Consider the following 20,280-nt stretch of genomic DNA (forward strand, 5'->3'; position numbering starts at 1 on the left):
CACTTACTGTAACAGCTTTCACAGGCCCGTCCTGCTCCCGTGTTCTGTGCCTGTACTCCAGTACCATTTACCACTCCTGGTTTGACATTATTTACATTGATCTGGTTGGGATTTGGCTTGTTACTTAAAACACAAAGCAAAAAAGAGGACAAACATTAATTGAGGCATACAATTTCCTATGTGACTTTAAAAAATATGGCCTAAAACGTCTGAAGATTTAAAGTTCGCTTCCAGAACTGTAAGCTGCACTTACCAGCAATGTGACTTCCATGAACACACTGTCTCCGATAACATTTAAATAATGCCGATAGCAAAAATAAATATAATAATAGTTAAATACCATTTTCATGAGTTAAAAACCTTTTAAAAACAATAAACCACCGAGGCCAGGTAGGTATCACTATCCCAGACATTCTAATGTAGGTGACAAAAAGATCTTATCTCTTTCAGTCTTCAACATGAGTGATATTTTACTTAAATCTCCAAAAAAAAGCTTGGGGGAAGAAGCAGTAGAGGTAGATGGAGAAAGCTCAACCCCTGCCTTATTCAGGGAAAGATAACCCTAGACTGCAGTCACCAATATTTCCACATTGTCTCACTGCAGAGGTTTGCATCATGTAGCCACAATTTGCACACGCACACCCAACACACCAAACAGAATCTTTGGACATGGTGTATACGCAGATATTCACAAATATAAGCCTTCTGGCAAGTCTTAAACTACGGTCCACGCTTGTAGTAAGAAGCATTTAGGTTTCTACTAAATGGAGAATGTCTGAAAGCTTAACATCCACAGAGCAAGAAATGCACTGATGACTGTCACTAATACATTCTAACATAACATCTGAATCACCTCAGCTCATCCCTATGGCTCTCTTAAAAATGTTGACTCAGGGAAAATAAAAGGTACTGGCAGGAGCTGAGAATGGAAGGGCAAATAAAGCCTTGGCATAGAGAGCAGTATGGAACAGTACAAGGTCCCTGCAGAGGAAAAGGTGTCAAAGGGGGGAAAAGGGAGGCATTCAAAAAATCCTTGGCATGGGAAGGAACAAAAAGGACAGAGAATTGATATTGCAGAGACAGGACTTCTGGGGAATGGAGGAAGATGGGAGAAGTCACACAAGACGTCTCACAGAAGAATACACAAGGAACTTACAAAAGGACTCCCAGGTACTGTTAGGACTTCAGCTTATAGAAGCAACAAAAAACAGGCAGCTGTTGGTGCCAACTTCTGAACATAAGCCCAGACTGTAGTGCTGATTACATTTCCCTCATATTCTCTTACCTGCAGACCGAAAGGAGTGGGCATATCCCTTTTATTTCCAACTAATAAACCCATGATTTGGAATCCACTTATTGAAGCAGAAATATCTTTAAATGGCTTGCTGAAAACACATTTACTTGCACATCAGTTGCACACTGACACAGCAGTCGCAGTGATTTCAGTGACCCAGAATACTTACTACTTTTCACCCTGGCTAGTGCTGCAAAAACAGCATTGTGGGAATATGGCCAAACTAATTTCTTTCTAATGAGGCATCAATATTAGGTTTCACATTCTCAGCAGTGACTCCGGAAAGCAGAGTTCCAAGTGACTGAATTCTGAAGACAACTGACCCTTGCAGCTCCAGAACAAACCCAAATGCTACTGGAAAGCTCACACTGCCCTGGAAGCCAGAAGGTCATCCTTTTCCTCATCTGAAGATGTCCGATCAGGCACCGAGATACAGAGCTCAGTACAGCTACATTTCTATAGAGACAAAAAAGATTTGGCTGTGAACGACCTACAAGGACCACACATGTTGCATAAGGAGGTAAGAGAGCATTTGCCCAGTCTCAGAAAAACTTCAGATAGCATTCAGATAGTGCTCCTCACTGCAAAGTTCAGGGCCTTTCTGCAGAAGAGAAAGCTTAGGAGGCTACGTGGCACTCAAACACTGTAAATAAGCTTGTTCATTCCGTACACTGATTAGCCCATACACAACCCAAAAGAAGCAAAGAAGAGAAAAAAAAATAAAGGCGTTTTGGATTAACAAGCCTGATCAGGTTTTCTTCTCCCTTTGCTTATTAATTCGCCCGGCTCTTACACAGATTGAAGTGTTTCGAGGTGCTTATCAGAATGGCACGAAGTTCTGACACCACTGATGGCAGGAGACCTGCAGACACATTTAACAAAGGGGAAGTTGACAGAGGGTACGTTCATGCTACCCAGCATTTTCTCTGGGATGTCACTATAGTAACCTGCTGCAAAAGAACTTCTGCCAATGATTCACTAGCAAACTCCATGTGCAAACATTACCAAGATGCTGTAAAACAAACAGTCCTCACAGATGCACACTGTCACAAGCGGTGTCGCTCAACAGACAGAGCAGAAGACTGAAGAAACCTAAGCTTACGGCTCAACATGAGACATGCTGCTTCCCTTCTGTACATTTATTTATCCTCTGAAAAATGGAGTAAAGCAGCCTTAAATCCACCAGTAAAGCACATAAAAAGGTTTGGGGTTTTTTTGAGCAGCATGTTGGGAAGCCCTGATGTGTCTGGTTGTAAACAGCAAGTTGAGAACAAGACTGCACGCACTGGCACGCACACCCAAAGGTCTAAGATCATCTGCAGAACGGAGGGCGACGGCCTGACTCCGCTGTCCTCTCTACAACCCTTATCAAACTCATATTTCAAATGCAAGTGAAAGGGATGTGGGGGTGAAAGCTGATCACCAAATCACGCTGATCACAGAATTGTCACACTTAGTTGTGACAGTAACTTCACTTCAGGATTTTGGAAGAGTACAATTAACGTAGCTGCAACAAGCACCAGAAAGCGTTCTGCTCCAAAGCTAAGGTCAAGTTTCACCACGGCAGTAACAAAATTCGGGCAGCTAATGTCTTCATCATACAAGAAGCAAAAAGCTCTTAATTGTTGATGATACGTTAATTAAACTTGTTTGATACCACCAAAGCCTGCTACAGCTATTAATAAGCAAATTAGATGAATAACTGGATGAATCATTAGGCAATTAATGAAGCCGAAGTGAAAGATAAAAATAAGGTAGTGGGAATACTCATGTGCAGTAAACTATCATTTCCAGTTCTTACATCAAGAATGCAAGTCTCAAACTGGTTTCAGTTGCACTGGAGCTAGAACACGGATCACAAAGCGCAGACTTCTGGGCTGCATTCTGCAGGAGATCAGTCTCAACCAAAGAGATTGAGGTGATAAAGCACATGCAGAAAGAAGGCACAGGAAGCCACCCGTTGTGGACTGAAGCCCCTACCCAAAAAACCCAACCTGAAGATAACCCTGAGCCACGCAGAACACTGAAATCCCTTCACTATACGAGTGGCTAGCACGTCACCACAGCACAGTGATAAAATTTTAGTTGTTAAAAATAACTATAACACCACCAGTTCCGCACTACTCAGGAAACCATAGTGGTGCTAGATGCAACGGAACAATTCAGAAATTAAGCCTCAGAAATAAGAGTAACTTTCAATCCTTTGTAAGGAACATTTATGCCATTTACCCCTAGGCATATAACCCAAGTGTCTGGATTCCTTACCCAGACAACAGAGCGCTGAGCTCTCATCACATGCTACTGTAAACACCCACTTCTATTAGAACAGGTCTAATGACTGCTAAACAGTTCTTTTCAAAAATGAGAAGCTTTCTCCAACAAAATGTCGAAGGTCACCATTTTAACTAGCACAGCTACACAAGAATGGACGACATTACGCCTTTATGTTTCCCACGTTGCACTGGACCTCTGCACGGTTCTCCACAGAAGGAAAAAATTCTTGCTCCTCAGGCAGAGGACAACAAACAGACAAAGGAATTATCTTCAGTTTGTTAAGCAGTTGCCCCTTGTAGTCATCCAAAGCTTTGACCTATTCCTCCAGTCTCCCTATTTGCATAAAAAAAGAGGCAGGGCAGGGAAAATAATATTTCCCTACTTTACAAGTGTTTGCAAGGCAGCATTTGCAGCTTGTCAAAGTGCTTTGAGATTCTCAGAAAAAATACCGCAAGTAGAATGTATCCATTTACATCTAGATGTAAATTTAAAACCTACATTTTATATTAATACTTTCTGGAGAGTGGGGATTGTGTGGAGCACTCCATTCTTTCCTTTCTGTTCTGACCCCTTTTGACATCACTTAGATCAAAGCAACAGAGAGAAAAGCCACACAGAATTGTATGTCTCAGCCTTGACGATCTGCAGATGTCCCAACCCCAAAAAGCACCAGCTACACAACCACACTGTCATCAGAAAGCAGCACCTAGTACCTGCGATGCCCGTCAGTTCAGTAAAACTGGAATATGGCTTCCACAACAGTCTGAAGAATATGTTTGGGTACACACTAGAAAGAGACCGAGACTACAACTGCAACAAGAAACTCCGTCACGCTGGTGGACGACATGATGAAGTGTGTAAGAACATGGCATCTCTTTGGGCATTCAGGCTCCTTGCTGCTTCTTTATTTAACACCATTCCCACTGACAGAGAAATTGCTAGAGAAAACAATTAAAAGATTTTTCTCAGTATTTCCTGAATGCAGGATTCAACTGATTTTACACTTCATCCTTCCACCGGGAAAGCACACCAGTGCTTTTCAGCCCGAGGGATGCACTACAAAGCCAAGCATACAAACACTGGGTTCAGTCACATCACCTCCAGATGTCTGTCCCAAACCCAGGGCTGTTCCTGGAAGGAGCACAGAAATATCTGTCCGACATCGAGGACAGAAATGTTTTTCCAATGTCTAGGATGTTGGTTTAGAGAAATAACCTTTGAAGACCACTTCTATTGTTTTTCTTCTTATTTTCCTCCCCTTTCTATTAACATCACACAAACAAACATGAGTTCCATCAGTGGAAGACAGCCAGAGACAAAAATAAGATAAAATTGTTTCAGTCTGATATCCTCCAGGGTCTCTCTTTGCAAACAATTTTACACCAGTTATTGTTAGAATAGGTTTTGCTCAATCAGCTGATACGCTTCTGCGTAGGTCTTGTGACAGCCTACATCAAGTAATTTATTTTTGAGGTGACAAGTAGATCATTATGGTTCAAGCCTTGAAACAGGAATGGGCTCAGTAACACGATAAGGACAAATCAATAACATTGATATTTAGATCCCTACACCACATACTGCTGTTACAGGCCAAGAATATAATCTTCTTCTAGGTCACAAGATAATGCAGATGCAGTACATTCCCTGTGTGCCAGACCTTGTACTGAAACTCAAGTAGAAATACTCAAAAAATATTAGAAATACTTAATTGTTGCCACATTTGGAGGTATCAATAGCAAAAAAGAAGCAGACGCATTCATGTGGGAATAAGTCACATACGCAATTGCTGCTTTTCCTGATATGAAAGGATCTTGAAGGAGGAGGAAAATTTGACACCCACTTTATCAATTAAACAATAAGTAAGTTAAGGTGTAACACTCACAAAATCAACTGTGACTGGAAATCAAAGCCACAGATAAAAATAGCAACAACAGAGGTAGAGACAGTAGTCTCTTCCTGAAACAGAGAGGCAAGTTGCTGATTTTATTATATTCTTTAGACAGCAACATGAATTATTTTGCTGAGATACAGTGTTGAGGGATAGGATACCACTCCAGACAGCCACTATCAAATGAGCACCACAACCTTTCAGATACAAAGCCCTACCTACATACATTATAATCCAAGAGCAACAGCAATATCCTTTTGCATCTGCAGTCTAAATTACATTGGCTTTTGCTTTACAAGCTTATCACATTGTGAATTCATGTTTAATTTGCTGTCCTGTGTCCCCCTGCAGAGACACACCATCCACAAAAAGCAATACTGTTGAAAAATTGCATGACAAGAAATCTCTTTCGTTTCACTCTGAATATTACACCTAATTTTTAGTAAATTCACCTGCAAGATTATCAACATATTTCAAAGAAAAGAAAAAAGAATCAGGGATCCTCTATTTTCAAGAGAAATAAAGGATTGTCTTGCAAGCTAAGTATGTAAAACTCAGTTTTGTCTTAAGTAACAGCACACACTGTAGAAATTCATAAATATTTGAAAGCAGATAGCATAAAAGAATAAAGGAGTCATTTGGGATAATACATGTGGGAACCTATCTGTGAGTGAAAGCTGAAAAGAGAAAGGACAGGGGAGATTTAAAGTTCCACACTGTAAAAACTGTTAACTGGGTTATGCAGAGGAAATGCAAGAGAAGAAACACATTTCAGTAAGAATTTTTATATATATCTATGTTTTTGTACTATTTTTCATTATATATTAAGTTTAATATAGGTCCATATATAAATTTATGTGTATCTAAATGACATTAGGAACAACCACATGCTGGTGATCCACTGATGACAATAATTCATAAAAACCAGATATATTCTTGAGTAGTTAATTAGCTACCGTTTTCCTCATGACCGTGCTGATCTGCTGCCACGTCCCCAACTCCCAATCCGTATAAAAATAAAAAATAGAAGATAAGTAACAGTCGCTTCTGGATAGAAAGATTATACAGGATGAAGGAAATGAGCAACATGACAGCACAGCATCCTAACCAGGAAAGCCCCAAAGGCAAAGTCCTCGGCTGCCCGGGGAGGAAATAGCCTGTGTTCCACAAGCGGAAGGTCAACGAGTGGCAACAGCTTTGTCTTTTACACACCCATAACCAGCAGCGTAAGTACACAGCAAGGACTGCTGCTTTGTTCTACCCAGCTTTGAAATACCAGAGCTATCATGGTTTCCTCCACAGGACTCCCAGTTGTTTATTAGCATCAGGGTGGTTAGCATCAACTCAGCTAAAACACAAAGGAATTCAAGCCTAATCAGGGATCAGCAGAAGGTTCGTTGTACTGGTAACCTAATTTAATAGTTCTTCAGCATGTTTGTTCAGCTATGCCTCGCATTATGTAATTAAAGCAAACACATAATACTGGCAGGCCATGGGAACTGCTACACCAGACCGTCTACAATGAAATAGGAAACAAAACAATACAAGGAGATACTTACTAGTTGGGTATATACACTTGTTTTAGCTTGCTTTCTGCTTCTGCTGCTTTCAATCGTTTCTTTAAAAAGAAAAGAAAAACATTAGAATAAAAAGAAAATAAGGACTATTTCACCTACGAGCCAAGTAATTTACCTGTAAAAACTTTAGCGCTTATTCACAAACAATGAAGTTTTCCTTTCAGTAAGCAGCTACCACAAAGTCCGTTTCCAATAGGAAAATATCCACTGAAAACAACTGCAGGCATCAAATGACTACGTACACAGCTTTCAAAAAAAAAAAAATCAGAGATGACAATCTGCTATTCATATGGACAAACTTTTCAGTCCCATTCACTTCAATACAAATTCATGTGTTGTTCCTCCCACAACCCTTTTTTTTCATGCAGAGGAAGATCTGACATATAGGTCTGCATTTGTTCTCCATGATAACATTCACCAGTTGGACAGTAACAGGTATAGTAATGCATTCTCGCCATCGTTATTTCCTCAACAGCTGAATCAATTCAAAGAGTTTGAACGCAGACTTTTTTGTTGACGGTCCTCATTTTTGAAGACTGAGTGACACACGAGATCTTTAAAAGTTAAAGAGGACAAAAGGATAGGGTTAGAGATCATTTACACAAACTGGACACCCTCAAATCCATGGGCCCCGATGGGATGCACCCAGCAGTGCTGAGGGAGCTGGCAGATGTCATTGCTGAGCCACTCTCCATCATCTTTGAAAGGTCCTGGAGAACAGGAGAGGTGCCTGAGGACTGGAGGAAAGCCAGTGTCACTCCAGTCTTCAAAAAGGGCAAGAAGGAGGACCCAGGGAACTACAGGCCGGTCAGCCTCACCTCCAGCCCTGGAAAGGTGATGGAGCAGCTTATTCTGGATGTCATCTCTAAGCAAGTGGAGGAAAAGAAGGTTATCAGGTGTAGTCACCACGGATTCACCAAGGGGAAATCATGCTTGACCAATCTGATAGCCTTCTATGATGGTGTGACTGGCTGGGTAGATGAGGTGAGAGCAGTGGATGTTGCCTACCTTGACTTCAGCAAGGCTTTCAGTACTGTCTCCCATAACATCCTCCTAGGGAAGCTCAGGAAGTGTGGGCTGGATGAGTGGACAGTGAAGTGGATTGAGAACTGGCTGAATGGCAGAACTCAGCGGGCTGTGATCAGCGGCGCTGAGTCCACTTGGAGGCCTGTAGCTAGTGAGGGTACTCAGGCACCCAGGGCTCGGTACTGGCCCAGTCTTGTTCAACTTATTCCTCATTGACCTGGATGAAGGGACAGAGTGTACCCTCAGCAAGTTTGCTGATGGCACAAAACTGGCAGGAGTGGCTGATATACTGGAAGGCTGTGCTGCCATTCAGTGAGACCTGGACAGGCTGGAGAGCTGGGCAGAGAGGAACTGCAGGCAGTTTAAAAAAGGCAAGTGCTCCTGCACCTGGAGAGGAACAACCCCATGCACCAGTACAGACTTGGGGTGGACCTGCTGGAGAGCAGCTCTGTGGAGAGGGACCTGGGAGTGTTGGTAGATGACAAGCTGACCATGAGCCAGCAGTGTGCCCTGGTTGCCAAGATGGCCAGCGGCATCCTGGGGTACATTGAGCAGAGCATGGCCAGCAGGTCAAGGGAGGTTCTCCTCCCTCTCTTCTCTGCCCTAGTGAGGCCCCATCTGGAGTACTGTGTCCAGTTGTGGGCTCCCCACTTCAAGAAAGATGAGGAGCTACTGGAGAGAGTCCAGAGGAGGACTATGAAGATGATGAGGGGACTGGAGCACCTCTCCTGCAAGGAAAGGCTGAAGGAGCTGGGCTTGTTCAGCCTGGAGAAGAGAAGGCTGAGAGGGGACCTTAGAAATGCTTATAAATAGCTGCAGGGTGGGTGTCAAGAGGACAGGGCCAGACTCTTTTCAGTAGTGTCCAGTGACAGGACAAGGGGCAACGGGCACAAACTGAAGCTGAGGAAGCTCCATCTGAACAGGAGGAAGAACTTCTTCACTCTGAGGGTGACGGAGCACTGCAACAGGCTGCCCAGAGGGATTGTGGAGTCTGCTTCTCTGGAGATACTGAAAACCCAGCTGGATGCGGTCCTGTGCAGCCTGCTGTAGGTGACCCTGCTTTGGCAGGGGGGTTGGACTAGATGATCCCCAGAGGTCCCCTACAGCCCCTACCATGCTGTGATCCTGTGATGAGCTCAACTTGGTGCTGATACAGAATTACCCAAGAGATTTTTTTTTTTAATTATGGCATGTCATCACTTCTGACTAAACATCAGCCATAGGTAATCTGTATATTTGCACTTTCTAAAGGTAAGCAACTCTAGGCACACAAGCACTGTGCATTTATCTCCCTGTGAGACAAAAATGAAATAAAACCCTGGCACATGTGCGATCTCAGGGGACAGGTAGCAAAGAACATCAAGGGGGGTAAACAGGGGAGAAGCTAACTAGACCAAACAACAAACCCCTAATGAAAAACAGTATTGCCAGGAGATATTAAGGTACATAAGAGATATGCTTATGGGAAAATACACACAAGCAGAAGAGTTTCAGAGCACAGGGGTGCATGTTTTGTCTCTTTACATGGCCCTGCTTCAGTAAATCCATCCATTAACTTCTGTCCACACTTCTGGAGTACATGGATTACAGGATCCTTTCAGTGGGATGTATGGAGTAAATTCCAGCAGACCAGCACTGCTTTTCTTTTCTTTTCAGCCACAGCTGTAAACTTGCTGATAGCCCATGAGAACATGGCAGAGGTAGGCAGTTCGCATTAGCTTTAGTAACTTGCCAAGAATTCCATTTATAACTCAAACCTTCACACCATTTAAAAAATAAGAGACATTCTGAGATTCAAGTTTTCTCTTTATTACATAAGTTAAGTTAATTTAGGGTGAACCTCTGGAGGCCTCTAGTACAACCTCTTGCTCAAAGCTGGGCCCATGCCAACATCCACACCAGTAACAGCAGTCTGCATAAAGCCACCATAACGTTTTCCAGACAAACCAGCAGCATGGTGATATTCTAGACAAAGAGATTAACTTAACATTTTCTGTGCAGTCGCCTCAAGGCACAGTCTAGAAAATAATTGTAAAGCTGAAGTCAGTATCTTCATAGACACAGGAAGACCCAGAAAATGTAATAAAATCGAAGAGCGTGTCATTGAGGAACTGGACAAACAAAAATCCTTTTTACAGGGACATGATGGACACACGTAGAAACAATACAGTAAAAGTTTCCCATAAGCATAAAGCTTGCTTTGATCAGAGGGACAGTCTTAAGCATGGTTTTCCATTTGACAGCCTGACAGTTCTTCGCCAAAGATCTCTAGACTCCTAAAGAAAACCCCCCTCTTACATTTTCCTGCAAATAAAAGTCAACCTATGTCAGAAATCAAAGAATGAAGTTGTCAGAAAAGAGAACAAGGACTGAAAAAACAGAATTTCTGGAAATTATCCACAGATTATGCGTACACCTTCAGACAGCTGCATCCAGAAGCTGACTTCTTTATGCTGGTGTAGGCAAGTTTCCCAGATTGCTTCTGATAAATACAGTTTAGGACAAGGACAGCTACCTGAAAACTGTCTTCAAGAAAACCCAAATGAAGACTTCATGGAGAGGATCCTTATCAATCCCACAGACTTAGGGGAATCAATAGTACACACTTTACTGGCAATTGGTGATGGAACTAAAGAGGTTCTCCCTCTGAATACAAACCACAAATTCAAAGTTGAACATTTTCAAAACACCTTGCTCAAGCCTTTTGATGGCAAAAACCAAAGCATCCAATGACAGGCCTCAAAAAGTGCTGTGACAATGGTTCTCCAACAGCATCAGAAACCCTCCTCCACCTTCCACAGAGACACTACCCCCAAAAAATCATCCTTCAACAAAATGCATGCTCTCAGGTGCATTTCTGCTTATGAACTGAAGGCTGTTCCACCCACAGCCTGGACTGAAAACCCAGTCTTCTCTCCCCAGGCACAGACTACCACAGACAGTTATGGCAACAGATGAACAGACATGGAGCTCACACTCTCCCCAGGAATTACAAGGAAGTCCAACATCAGATACTGATAAACAGTTTAAAATACTGCTTGAGGAACTCTGTACAAGAACTGTATTTCCTTGAAGTCTAAGCAGGAAATCCAGGGAACTTCCACTCTGGCAGAGAACTGGGGTTTTTTTGAGGGGTGGTTTTTTTTAAATTTCCATTAGATTTCTAGATTGTGGGGGAAAAAAGCTGCAGTTTTCTTGACAAAAACTCCCAAGGGGACTGTGTGGAGTCATTATGTTATGACAGTTTTTGAAATCCATTAATGGAAAAAGCTTCATGCAAGCACAGTGCATTACCAGCAGCTGAAATATTCTACCATCCACAGTATAAAGTCACTTGCCTTGGAGACATGGGTAATTTAGGGTATTAAGCAACATTTTAGTAAACTGATGAATGTTAACCTCACACCACAGATTTTCTTTGTGAGTGATGCCCATCCCATTGTGTGAGCTCTGAGCTAACAATTGCTGTAAGTCACCTGGACCTAGCAACACTCTCCTCTGCTAGAGCTAGCTGTCAGGGGACCAGCACAGAGCACGACATACAGCACAAGCCTTTATTACAAACTAGTATACCAGGGAACATGGAAGGTTTTCAGAAGGTACCACACTGTACTGAAGAAAAGGAGGTTGGTTTTGCACGAAGTACCTGCGGCTGTGGACAATCAATAGACCAGATATGATGAGTTTCCTATTTTCTGACAGTGACTGATACCAGAAGGTACAAAAGAAAGGTGCCTGCAATGTAGTCATGCACAATTTCAGAACAATCCCTTCACTGGGAAAGTGCTTTGCTAGGTCCTTTGCCAGTTATTGATTTGTGCCTGAAGCGTATTTACACTATAAATTCTTAATGTTGTCTGATGTAGCTATGAATGTCCTCATCCGCAAAAAAACACCTGAACATTTGTAACTTTTCCTAGTAGTTCAGCCTAAATGCAATCTTATGTTTTTGAGTTAGTTATATATGCACATCTTAAGTATATCCTCCTATTTACCTCATCATATGTTCCCCATCTATAAAAGGGAGATATTACCAACTTGTCTGTCCCAGAGGGACCACGGGATTAAATGACTAAGCACTGTACATTTGAGTTGGTGCAAACATCTGTCCTTTATATATCCTCTGCCTAGATTTAACATCTTTCATTCTACCCACTGAGCTCGAAAGAGTTTTATAATACGTGACGTATCAGAGCAAATGTTCATGGCTATTTTCTAAAGAGTGAACATTTATAAAGAGGAAGTAACAGAAGAAATCTAGGAATGCAGGGGATATTTCAAGGTCTGCAACACAAGAGTCAGGCTGGTAGACAGCATGGGGGCACCTCAAACATCCTCAAATACTAAGACTTTATCAGTTGATGACGGGGAAGATAGTCTCTAAACTGCACTTTCTGGATTTAGAGGAGAAATTTCATTTATTCTTTTTCAAAACTCTGAACACCTAAGTGCTGCTGGGAGGTGGGGACAGGAAAGGTAATTAGTCCATGATACATTTGGGAGAAACATTTCCAGCTGCTTGCACTCCAGCAACACATCTCAGCACTGATGTGTGGTACCTGCGGTCTCTCTCACTTGCCAAAACTGCCATAGTTCCATGTTACTGTAGGCTTAACAGGAGGTGTTTGGGGATAAAATGTCCTACGTATGCAGAAAAACATTTCTTTGATGTTCTTTTTCTACTTTGCTAGCACACCGTACTTTATGAAGTCTAGTACATTAAGATGTCACTCGCACCTCTTGGCTAGGTACACAGAAAGTTTGCTTTCCTTAATAAAGATGTTTTCTATCTACATCAAGATTTAGCCAGAGCTCCCTCCTTTATGCTCCCTACATCATATAGTCAAATATAACAGCACTTTCTCCGTATCTTCTCAACACCATGCCTACCTTAAAACCGATTTTCTCTCTCTTCCTTCTAAGCTTTTCTAATGGTACTTCCACATAACAAATGGAACAGCAGAAATTCTTAATACGTGATCTTCCTCTTGAAGTTACAATGCAAAAATAAATATAAGCCTTCAGCTCTCAGAAATCATGACTAACTCAAACAGCTATCTGCCACTGTCATATCCTGAGTTCTCCTCAGCTTCATCTCAACAGCTGGAAGGTGTTCTGTTTAAAAGCTTTCAGGACTTCCCCTTATGATATGCAAAACAACAGAGGCATTTAAGGACCTTAAAAAAAAAAAAAATCATCCTGGAATTCACAACTAGATAAGAACCTGACCTTCACTTTGAATGAAAATGGAGGCATACTTCAACACCACATCAACTCCTGAAACATCTGAAGAGTTCTCAAATCTCTGGGGGAAGCCACCACACAGCAGTTACTCAGTGAACACCATTTCCAACCTTTCTGAATCAGAAATACAGGCTCTCATGAATTTACACATGAACTGTGTCTCGAGAAAAGAATGCATTAAAAGCAGACATGGAATACTGAATTTGGAATGCATCTCCCTCATTTTCTTCAGGACAACTCTGAAAGGGTGTCTCTGACAGGACAACTCTTGGGATCGCTTGGACAGACATTCAGGAGCCTACATCAGACCAAAAATTCTGCATCAACATGGCAGTAGGAGAATTACTCCTAGCAGTTCTGTTCTTGGGGGGTCAGACATCCTCTTGTAATGACTGGACTCCTAATAATACTGGTAAACTTCAAAAGCATGGTATAGCCGAGTCACATGAAAATTACTGGATAAGAGATCCAAGTGTATGCTCCAGAAGTGCTGTATTAAGCCTTCTGACCTCAGGTATATCAAACATTCAGACCTTTCCCCATCCCATACAAACACGAATATTTCTGTATGCTAGCACTTCAACAAGAACAACTCATTCTACTTATTTGCAGAATACTCTGGCTACTGGAACTGTAGTTTTAAGCTTACATAGATAGGGCTTTGCGCTTCCCTTATTGTTCAGTTCTACAGAAGGGTCTTCTCTTGAAGTCAACTCAAAAATTAGCTTCCTCCACAGGAAGAAACAGATGGATTCTGCTTCAGGGTTATGACAGTGCTTTCTTGCTCCAAAAAAAAAATCTCAGAGGAAATACAGGAGGAGGTAAACAGTTCCCTACTAACTGGTTTTCATCAAAGCAAGCAATTGCAAAACAAAAAAAATTTCATTAATATGTCGTGTAACTCACAGAAATAGACAGTTTAAATAGATGTTTCTAAGTTCATTTAGCCAAAGACTCTACAAAAAAGAGTCTTTTCTTCAAAGACAATTTTTTTTTTTTTTTTTTTTTTTAAGACAGTAACATACAGCCTTGGAATATAATTTAATCATCCTCTTCGAAGGAGGGCAAATGAAAGTGAAACAACTCCGGATACACAGTTTGTATATCCTTACTTAGCACATTTTCAATATCTCATGTACAAAAATGCTGTTAGCCCCAGAACCATTCTGTGGTATTAGACTAAAGAAAGAATCTACACAGATGAAACACTATGAAGAAACATATGGAAAAAGCGGTGAGAGATGTGCTTTGTCAAACATTTTGCACACATCAAGTAAAATATAAATGTAATACACCATTATTTCAAATGCAACTTCCTATGCTTTCTTTGTGGTTATATATAAATACCTCTCCCGGGCTCTTTATAAATGTTTAATATTATTATTTGCTTGTACAAGCCGGGAATTTGAGATGAGGTGTTCACTCAGTTCAGACTTAATTGATACGGTATCTGTGTACTGCATTTTCTACCTGTTCAGCTTATACTCATACTGTTTCGTAAGTGCAGAGCCTCTAACTGGAACTTATCCCCAAATCCCACTCCCTGGTCCCAGACTGCTGGGCACCACATGTAAGGTATAGTATAACCATGACAAAAAAGCCCACTGCATAGGTATATAGCAAAACAGTATGAGAAATTGTAGGTTTGCTGGGTTTTTTAATTGCTGCAAGAATAAATAATTAAAGTCTTTCATGCAGCTACCCCCTCTGCCAGCTTGTCTATGTAATGAGAAACTTCAAGAAAGTGGAAAAAGAACAAGAATTTCACCACTTCCCAATAAAGGCACAGTTTCTCCATTTGTTTTGGCTTCCCAGGCACAGGCTGGAAGTGAACTCCAGGGACAGTATTCTGATCCTTCTCCTACAGTACTCAAGAGCGAACACCAAAGAAACTGCTCCCTACCCCTTATTCCCACCACCACCGTTACATACCTCAAGATGGGCAGAAACGTAACTTCACCATTGCAAATGTATCATGGACTTCATGAGCTGCATAGAGATGCTTTTTGTTTTATTCCTTCCCAAGAACTCCTACTATTGTTTGCTGTTCTGACTGCACAGGGGTGACAATTCCACGCAACAGCCTAAGATTCTAGTTTCCACTGACTGACAAAAAGACCTTTCCTCACTTTTTCTGATACCTACCATATTGCTAGATTTTTATCACTAAAAGGAGTGAGGTGAGATAAAAGATGCAGAGAAGATAAATGGATTCCTCTCAGTGCAAATATTGAGCATAGTACAGGCTGAGTACACTCAGCTATCGTCTCCTGAACAGCTGTAGTCAGACAGTATAGCAGCACTCACTATACCAACGGTACACACAGTTCAATGGGGAAGGAAAGACCACGACCTCATTTCTTCAGTACCGTTTTTCCCCCACCATGCCAACTTCCATCACCATCCCCCTTTCCTACCACCCATTTCCTTACCAGGAGGAAGAAGTTTCAACCAAAGAATGAACTTGGGAAAATATTAGAATGAAGATGCAGTTAATATTTTTTAAAAAAATAATATAGAATTGATGCAAAAAAGAGTTCTTATTTGTCCTGAGGATCCCTCTGTAACTTAAGCAGTGTTCCAACTGGAAAGAAAATGGTAAAAACCACATTACAGACCAAGGTGCCCAAATATAGCACACGCCAAATATTGTTCAACACCTCAGACATCTAGTCGTTATCCCAGGCTGAATTTCCAAAGAAACAAGTTAAGGTAGGACATTTGTTATAATTCCACTTTTTCTAATATTTCAGATAGGTATCTAAACACAATACTGGTAATTATAATAAAAAATCCTTTATGTATTTCTCCTGTCTTTTAATTAATTTTCCCATGAAATATTATAAGTAGTTTCAGCAACTGATACTCTGCAACTTTTTGCATGCTGTTTGCATTGTGCTTTATTTAAGGGGCCAAGCAGCCTTTGTATTTAAACAAGTGAGAGAGAAAAACAATTGTAAACACTAGTCAAAGTTGATTCTCAAGTATAAGTCTATAAGTATAAGTCTGCGAATTTGAGCCATCAATGCTTTCCAGACATACTCTTTACCCACAGTGCTTACAAAGGGGAGCCTGTGCATCTGCAGCGAAAGTCATGGGCAGGCAGAGGTGGGGAATGATCACGGGTGCCTGTTGTAAAGCAACCGCCCACCCCACAGGTTGAAACTAAAGTTAATGCTGACCTTGAACTCTACAGGAAGAAATTAACTGTATTCCCTTCCTCAAACTGATGAATTCCAAAATAGACATTTGAAAGCTTCAAACAAATCAAGTAGCAGCAAACATGAGAAGACAGCACAAATGCCAACACTACATGGTTGTATCTATGGAATGGCTGATGTGTTTAGTGACAAGGCATTGTTTGCTGCTTCAGATCATTACAGAATCCACCTGTTGGCAAGGCTGAGCCCAAAGACGGAGAATAAAGCAACAACGTTTGGTTTCAAAGGCAAGAAAAATATCTTCCGTTAGAATGAAAGAGGTGATTCTGACTCTCTTACCTGCTGAACGTATCTGTCTGTAGTTTTCCACATATAGTAATATTCTATTATGCTTGTTAAGGACTTCCACGGGAGCTAGGGACATAAAGGAAAAGCAGCAGTCACTGCAAGGAGCTGGCACAGAGCCTCACTGAAATCACAGGATTCCTTTGACAGTTCATAGCAGAATTTTGCAATTACTAACCCTACTAACAAAAAAAAGACAGTCAGTGACTGAATCTCCTAAAGGCATTAGATGCACAGGGGACCCATGTTAAATTAAATGCCCTTTAAAAAAATAGTGCTTTCAGTGTAGAAGTAGAGCAGGTTACAGGTAAACCTTCATGTCGCATTGGCTCCACAGTAAACCATTCAAGAGAGGCACAATGTGGAAGCCCACCGGCTCAGACTCTCTTCTGCTTGAGCAGCAAAGACTCAAGCAAGAGCCTCAACTACAGCATCACAGTTCTGATTTGCTTGGCTTCTATGGAGCTGTCCCATTAAAAAAAAAAAGTAATAACTACTAACAGAATTGTGCCCTATCAGCTCTGTTCTCTGTGAGAGAAGCACGAGGATTTCAGCAGGACCATAGAGAGTGTTGTGCTGTTTCCAAGTCCCTCTGTCTAAAAGATTAGAGCAGGGAACAAGCAACACTGAAACTACTTGTTTTGTTCCAGGACTCGAAGAGCAAGACACTGAAACTTGGCTCTCTTTACAGTGCTCCATTCAATCTGCAGGCTGAGCACCTAGGGTGGAGCTTTGGCCAAACTACAGGACACTTCCCTTGGATGCCCAAGACTCCTTTTAAAACTTTCAAAAGGCCCTTTCTGAAATCGCACTATAAAACTGACTAAATTTTCATGTTTCAGAAAGCCCAGTACTTATTCTCATTCAAACACAAATTAATCTACAGCAGCTAGGTTGTCACAACACTTTCGTAAATCCTCCCTCAGCTGCAGTGGAGCAGATTATTTTAAACTAACATCTCTACAGGAAAAGCTATCATCTGTGATTTGAAATTCTGACTGTACAATAGGCTGACTCCAGTATGAGGTCTGCTTTTCTCCAACTTACAGCAAGGCATACGCTCCAGTTCAAAGTCCTCTTCAACACAAAGAAAACCACCACACTCTAGACGAGCTGCACATCAGCTCTGGCACTGATCAGAACAGGTCAGTATGTGGGGTCCATTCTTGCATACTTACAAAATCTTGCTGAATGTCAGTGAAATCTTTTCCGTATTTTTCTAGTGCTTCCTCAAAGAGGTTTGCCTCTGAAGCAGACCACTCCTCCATCTCATCTCTGCACAGGACTGGCCCACCTTGTGGCACAAGTGCAGAGATTGCCTTGGAAATGTCATAGACATTTTTGTGCAAAGTGTCCATAGCATGGAACTACATGGTCGTAAAAGAGAAAGATAAATGTAAAGACAAGCATCTAGGGGGAAAAAAACGTTTAACAGTGAAACAGCAACAGCAAAAATTCTGCACCAAGACTTGAGGTGCAGTATTCTATACTTCACACAGTCAGTAAAAACTTGTTCCACCCTCAGACTTGCTGCAGTTGTCAGCGTACAAGCCTCATGTTCGCTAACCCTAGTGGGGTTTGTGGAACACGAGCCCTTGCACATCAGTAATTCCTACTTAGCTACTCACCAGCACCTCCACTGTAGCACTGCTGTTAAGAAAATGCAAGGATAGTGTCCCACTCACCCCAGGACTGAGAAGCCCTGTTAGGTACCATCCACAGATGGGGCATGAAGGCTGAGGTCTGAAGGCATATTTTCTAATAAACTTAGCCATGCACTTTCTTTGGCAAACAATCCATAAAAATTGCATTTAAGACAAATATTTAAGAAGAGTAGCACATGCATACAGTCCCCCCAAAGGCCAGAAATCCCCAAAAAGATTCAAGTCAACTCACACATCATAGCTGAATAGGAAAGAATTACTCCCAGGAGCAATTACTCCTCAGAAAGCTGAGCTATTACTGTCTGCAATTTGTGATCTACAAAGGGCTGGGCTAAGAGTATGTTGCCAGGGAAGAACTGGTATTAGTAAATGAAAGCTTGGCTTGATTTCCTGATTTCTGTAGTTTTAATCAGGAGGTTATTTGCCTTTCATCATATCAGTTTTCACACGTGCATAATTAATCTACAGTGTTCCATCCTAGAATTTGCTCTATATATGATTTCACATTATTACAGTTATGAGGTGTGGCTTTGATAACAGTTCTCTGGAGACTTCATAAACTTTATTCAAATTTTCATTAAACTTTCCCTAGCATTGAAGTTCAAGTTTCCCCTTTCCTCTGTCTACTCAGAACCCTTTAAGATAATAAAATATTAACAACATCACCACTCCTCAGGTACTCTATAATGGAGCTTGTCAAAGAGAAGAATGGAATCAACTGAAACTTCTTATCTGACCACAAAGCTTTTGCCGCAGACGATCTTGCCCCAGGATGCCAGTGGCAGTCTGGCATTGGGGAAGTGATGAGCAGTGCCATTCTGGCATTGTAACACTGCAGACAGGCAGATCATAATTTGCATTCTTCTCGAGCCAGCTATTAAGCCCATGCAAAAGAGAGGCTGTGAACCATGTCATCAAAACATTTTAATAAAACAAAAAAATAAATTATCTCATAGAAATATCCATGATGGATTCTAGGAGGCACAAGGCCAGAAAAAGTTACTCCATATGTAAATAAAGGGTTTCTTTACAATGACAGGACCTGCTTCACAGCAGGCCACAATTACGATCCATCTGCCCCTCTCTCTTTCCCAATTATTATTGCTGAGGTGAATTATTTTTCATGTCTCAAAAACTTAAGGTCCTCTTAAACATCTTACCAGCGTGATGTCCCTGGAGGCTGCTGCAGCACTCATGTGCAAACTTGGCTGTCTGACAGAACTACTGCAATCTAGCGCTCGGGCAAACGTACCAACAGACCTGAAAGAAATTAAATAGAGCATTAGCTTTGCACGCAAAACAAGTGTAAATATAAACACGCAGCCAACACTTTTTAAGATCAGCAGATTCCGTTTTCCAGTAACAAGATTACATGGTTTGGTGCTAGATCTGAGCCAAAGACCATTCTCTTCAGGTGTGATCTGTTATTATAAAGGCTTTACTCTACTTAGTTCATATGACAAAAGAGGCTTAGGCACAGGAGTTTAAACAGTGACAGACTCAAGGATCACAAACGAGTTTTGGACTACTCTTATCCCTTATCTCTCAACAGACACAAGCTGTAACAGAAATTGAGCACAAGTTTTATGAATGGCAAAGGTCTCTTCCACAATGGAAACAGCAGTGCTGCATTGTCCAGAAGTACACAAACAGATGCCACGACCAGACAGAAAAAATGCAGTAATGCAAGCATTTTTCTAAAAGTTTCCATGAAATTAAAAACAATCTCTACTTTATAACATAATATAGTATACGTATTATATAGTCTGCATAAGAATACAACAATTCTCAAATACTTCCCAATGCC

General features: G+C 41.4%; 1 protein-coding gene across 3 annotated transcripts in view; it reads right to left on the bottom strand.

Annotated features, from left to right (window-relative positions):
* Positions 1 to 20,280, bottom strand: part of MTA1 (metastasis associated 1) — an 87,180-nt gene that overhangs the window by 26,345 nt on the left and 40,555 nt on the right. For all 3 annotated transcript variants that reach the window (XM_075422378.1, XM_075422377.1, XM_075422379.1), the window contains exons 8-12: positions 19,634 to 19,733; positions 17,988 to 18,176; positions 16,804 to 16,878; positions 7,016 to 7,074; positions 8 to 123 (exon numbers count right to left, since the gene is read on the bottom strand). In XM_075422378.1, coding sequence (XP_075278493.1) covers positions 8 to 123; positions 7,016 to 7,074; positions 16,804 to 16,878; positions 17,988 to 18,176; positions 19,634 to 19,733 — 539 coding nt within the window. The remainder of the gene's footprint in view (positions 1 to 7; positions 124 to 7,015; positions 7,075 to 16,803; positions 16,879 to 17,987; positions 18,177 to 19,633; positions 19,734 to 20,280) is intronic.

The sequence above is a fragment of the Opisthocomus hoazin genome, chromosome 6 (genome assembly GCF_030867145.1).
Source record: "Opisthocomus hoazin isolate bOpiHoa1 chromosome 6, bOpiHoa1.hap1, whole genome shotgun sequence".
Classification (NCBI taxonomy): Eukaryota; Metazoa; Chordata; class Aves; order Opisthocomiformes; family Opisthocomidae; genus Opisthocomus; species Opisthocomus hoazin.